General features: G+C 34.7%; 1 protein-coding gene across 1 annotated transcript; it reads right to left on the bottom strand.

Annotated features, from left to right (window-relative positions):
• Positions 1–1,628: 1,628 nt before the first annotated feature.
• Positions 1,629–3,715, bottom strand: LOC109192703 (pentatricopeptide repeat-containing protein At2g01860). The gene has a single exon (XM_019343407.1). The coding sequence runs from the start codon at positions 3,423–3,425 to the stop codon at positions 1,791–1,793; it is 1,635 nt and encodes a 544-aa protein (XP_019198952.1). The 5' UTR covers positions 3,426–3,715; the 3' UTR covers positions 1,629–1,790.
• Between the last annotated feature and the right edge of the window lie 1,798 nt (positions 3,716–5,513).

Here is a 5,513-nt window from a genome sequence, read left to right on the forward strand (position 1 = left end):
TTCATTACTCTGATTTTTAAGAAGACGGAGGATGTGATGGATATATATATATATATATATATATTATCATTTTATATATTGTTAGGATATACGATTCTTGATTAAGTTAATGTAGAGCTTACCAAAGAATTTTACGTACTAAAAATCTCAAGTTATTCCCTTGATGAATTTGTCTCAAGTTAATGTAGAAACTTTTATGATGATGTGTTTTACATGCTTGAAGACAATGATCAAGTGTTCTCTTGATTGTATTGAGTCACAAGTTCCTTATACGAGACTCAAGTTACTAACAAGTCATACGAAGATTATTGAATTGCTTTTGGAATTGAACAACTTGAAATAGAATAGCTAGGAAGTTAAAAATAATGTTGCAAAAGTGGTTTCAATATAAGAAATTGAATAAAATGTGAATTTCCTACTTTACCCCTAAAATTTTAAATATTTTTTAACTTTTCCGTCAGTTTTAACGTCCGGGGACCAAATGCGACACTTCATTCATAACTGAGGGACTAAAAATGGATACGGTCACAACTCAGAGACTGAGTCGTCACTGCCATTATAACTCAGGGATCAAACTCCCCATTTCCCAATATTTAATATATATCTTACAAATGCTCATATATCTTTTTTGAAACAATGAAATTCTGTATATAATACTTGAATAGTAAGAACATTCTTCTCTCCTTTCAAAAAAAAAAAAAAAAAAAACATTTTTCTTAGGAATGGAGTATGATTCTTATGACATCATGACTGGATTCCCCATTCCTGGGGAATCCAGTCAGCAATACTATGGTTTTGGTAGGCAGTAAAAGATGAACAATAGAGTCCTGACAACAACAAAGTCCAGATAACCCATTTTATATGCATGTTTAAACTATCGATAAAACTAAGAACATGGTGTAAATTCTAGAGAAGTAGTAAATGGTTTGCTTAAATTTGAAAATGCAGCAAAATGTTATACACAAAGGTTTATGACATTGGAATATAGATACTGAAGTCTACAAATATAACTTTAGTATTGGCAGAGATAACAAAATTCTGAAACAAAAGTAAAGTAAGGGCAAGAAGAGTTAATTGGGGATAGAATGAATGTCAGTGGGAAATGAAAACTAGAGGGGCAGTTCCACAAAAAGTGATTGCCAACATGATATAAGCATAAAGCAACACCAGAATTTAGTTATGGAGGATCATTTGCACTTAAATCTTTCTTTCTTTCTTCTTCTTCTTAGTTTAAAAAGTTATATATAAGTTATTGATGAACAAAACTATGATGACAATAGCCATGGTTTTAACCTTTAACTCACACCCTCCATGCCCATTTGTTAGGCGTCAGCCGGGTTGACCGAGTTCAGCCCTTGCTCGATTCGAGACGTGGCGTTGTGGCTTACCATGGAGGGATGTGGTTAAATGGTTAATGTCTACCTACTTATCACCAATTGGTTGTAAGATATGACAACCAGATAACCAAAGAACTCTGTGGTTAAGACTGCTTGACTTACAGCAGTCACATAATGGATGACCCCCTGGTTGAAATTCCAAGCTACATAAGCACACATAGCTGAGCATCCATGCTGGAAAAAACTAAACCCCCCTCATATGTTAATGAAGTGATGTAAGACCATGCATAGTTATCAAACAGGTTATTTTGTTACTCTGACAAAGGAAAGTTTGCTCTTTGGTTGCTGAAAGGAAGCTAAAAGCAACACATAGATACATGAAAAACACGCAATGAACACTAAGCAACCTGGTCTAAGGGAAACGAAATAGAAACAAACACTAAGCAACCAAATTCAACTTATCTGCTTAATACTCATCTCGTAGTTCCACTTGTACCCAGCCATCTCTGCCTCCCTGGAGATCTCCTGACACTTAGCTAGCCGCCCAGAAGAACTATAAATCTTCATCAAGTCCCGGTATATGTCAAAAGTTGGAGAAAAACCAGCCTCCTTAAGTTTAGAGAAATAGCGTGCAGCCCTTGAGATATCATTCAGAGCCACAAAGAGCTTTATTACTACACTATAAGCTGGAAGATCAAAAAGGCAATTTGCAGCTTCCATTTCCCAGACAACAGTCAAAGCCTCCCGGTATCTATTTGCCATGTAACGACTGTGAATCAGAGTAGTGTACATGACTACAGCCGGATCACGCCCAGACATCTTGTACCAGTCATATAATCCCTCCACCAATTCAAATTTCCTCAATCGCGTACACACTTTCATGATAGCTGTGCAGTCTTGCTGTGTCAAATCAAGATCATCTCTTTCTGCAAGCTCCTCTAGCAACTGAAGTACAATTGTGTCTTTATCAGAATTCTTCCCAAATTTCAATATCATCTTAGCATACAACCCAGCATCCACCATTCCTTTAGCATCCTTTGCAGCTGAGAGAAGCTTCAATGCAAGTTTCAAGCTTCCTCCTTTAATGCACCCCCTCAGCATTGCCTCAAACACACTTCGGCTCGACAAGCTGATGAACTTATCCAAATCAAATGAAACTTTCAGCTCATGTGACCTTGCCAAGACCTCAATAGTCGAGGCAAGAATCCGGTCATCTGGGAACAAATGGGGATGCTTCTGTGCCCAACAGAATGTCTGCAGAGCTCGAGAGGGAACACCAAAATGACCCAACTCGCGGATGGTCAGTGACAAGGAACCTTTTCGAAGAAATGGAGCCCACTTGCTAAGAACTGTAGATACAGGCTCCTCCGGTGAAAGACCTTTAATTTCTTTAGCCAATCCAAGCAAGAAACTTGGCTCCTTGTATAGCCGCTTGGATGTGGATTTTCTTGCAAAAGAAACATCATTTGTTGCAGTGAATCTCTTTGGTGTGGGAAGTCCAAGAGGTCGAAGCTTGTGAGGGAGAGGAAGAGGGAGAGGCCTTTTCCTATTCAAATTTCCGGGCTTCTGAGGAATCCTCCCTTTGAAAAGAGATGAAATTGCTTCAATCTCTTCGGGTTCCCATTCAATTCCATCATTATAGACTAGCACTTCATTTCCTTCTTGTTCTTCTCCCACCTCTTTTAGCTCATCGTCATCATTTTCAGTTGGGTTTTCTTGAGAATTGTCATCGGCTGCAATCTTATCAGAACAAGTCTCACCTGAAATTGGTTCCGGAGGGGACCGGTGGTCGTTCTCAAAGACAGTGTGAAACCCAACATCAAACTCCGGCGGGAGCTTGGGCCGCCGCGGATAACGAAGGTTCTTGGGAAGTCTTCTACTATAAATTCTGGTAGAATTAAATTGTGCTTTCAAAGCAATTCTCTCTCCTCTTCTATTCCCTCTGTTCCATACTAACAATGTACTGGAAGATGAACAAGAAGAAGTTACTCCACTACCACTTGTACTGGATTTCTCAACTCCGGGAAAGATTCCAATACGAGTTGGGGAGATAACATGTGCTCTTATGGACCAAAGCAAGTTCTCCATTGGCAAAGCAGTTAATAAACCGATATTCGAGGACGCATTCTAACGACCATCAATTTGAGCATTTCGTCGAACAGGTGGCGGGCATCACGATTCGGCGACGGCTTCCAACTACCTCAAATTTCAGGGCTTTTATATAAGTGTTTAAGGAAGATTCAAAACATGTAGCCTTGCGAGGAGGAAGATTTCAGTCTCAAATGGAAATTTCAATATTTCATATATGCGATTCACACCTATAGCTTGTAAACTTCTTTACATAGAAGCTATTTTACTAATTTTAGCATACTGGCTTGTGTATACATCAATGAAATAATAAAAAATAAATCTTTATACACATAAACTGAGGCTTGAAACTTAGACCTCCCACATAAGGGAACAATCTGATACCAGTAAACCACAAACCACTTGATATATTTATTATATATAACTAGTATTTGCACCCGTGCGATGCACGGAATGGATTTGTTGTAATATATTAAAAATATATGAATTGATATATAATTATTTAAATTAGAACATCAAATATTATATAGTGCAATTAAAGATATGATTTGAATCGTTTATATATTTTGATGTTATCATTGCTTGAATTTGTGCAAATAATTGCTCAAATTAATAGCTAATGTCTAGATGTACGCATGCGGTCCTATAATTTCGAAGATTTTATTTATCATTGTTTAGTATTTTCATACATTAGGCAAATGTGCTCGTTTCTAACAACTCAGTTATAGAAATGAATTGCTATCCTTATTCATTTGTATGGAAGATATATTTTTTTGTCTAGGTATATAGCAATTTTTTCATTAAAAAAAAAAAATTAATATCACCGATACACATTATTGAAACCTCTTTGTAAACGACATTGGTAGTGACAACACAATCTTATTCATTTTTGTCTAGAACCAACATCTTCTCCATCAGGACGGGTTACTTGGGTGAAAATATATAATGGTAGAATATCACTCAATTAGTTATCTTTTTATATTTTCAGTCAATATGTAATATCAGATTCATTTTCAGTTAATTTTTTTTTCATTTTCAGTTAATTATTATTTTTTATTTTCAGTCAATTAGTTAATTAGAATATCAAATGCAGTGATATTTTTACCTAATTTTCGTTCCATTTTTAATTAATGATGTAGATATTGTTATTGAAATATTTTCGTTCCATTTTTAATTTACCTTTACTATTGTTTAAAATATGCATTTATTATTGATAATGTAGAATATTATTATTGGAATATTTTCCTCCAATTTTTAATTTCCATTTCATTTTTAATTAAAATGCAATGATCTGACCATTTTTTTAGTCAATTATAGATCATTTTTTATTTGCAGTCAATTATTAATATTCATTTCTTTTTATATTTTTAGTCAATTAGTAATATTAGATTCATTTTTAGTCAATTATTCTTTTTTATTTCCAATCAATTAGTCAATTAGAATATAGATGCAGTGATATTTTTACCTCATTTTCGTTCCATTTTAATTTGATGATGTTGAATATTATTAATGAAATATTTTCGTTCCATTTTTAATTTATCTTTACTATTTTTTAAAATATGTCGTTACTATTTGATGATCTAAAATATTATTATTGAAATATTTCATTTCCATTTTTAATTTTCCTTTACTTCTAACCAAAAAAAAAAAAAAAAAAAAAAAAAAAAAAAAAAAATGAAGAAGAAGAGACTTTGGGCATCTCAATACTTGCCCACATTGATTTTTTTTTATTTTTTCTCAATACTTGCCCACATTGATTTTTTTTGGTAAACTCAGGGTTTTCACCGTCTGACACAGTGACTAATCCCCTCGCTAAATTGTAAGCACCTCTTTTGAGTGCTCCATTCCCAAATCCAAGGGTCGAACCCTTGACATTTGGTTAAGGATGGATGAGTCCCTTACACTCAACCACACTCTCCAGGTTACTTGCCTACATTGATGGGCAAGCAATTATATTTGTAAGAGGAGCATTGCTCCTCTTTCCAAATATTTTCAATATGAGATCAAAATGATCCCACATCAATTACAAAGGGAGCACGTGACTCCCTTTTGTCTTGTTCTTATTTTTTTAAAATTTTAATTTTATTT

This window comes from Ipomoea nil, unplaced genomic scaffold (genome assembly GCF_001879475.1).
Source record: "Ipomoea nil cultivar Tokyo-kokei standard unplaced genomic scaffold, Asagao_1.1 scaffold1833, whole genome shotgun sequence".
NCBI lineage: Eukaryota > Viridiplantae > Streptophyta > Magnoliopsida > Solanales > Convolvulaceae > Ipomoea > Ipomoea nil.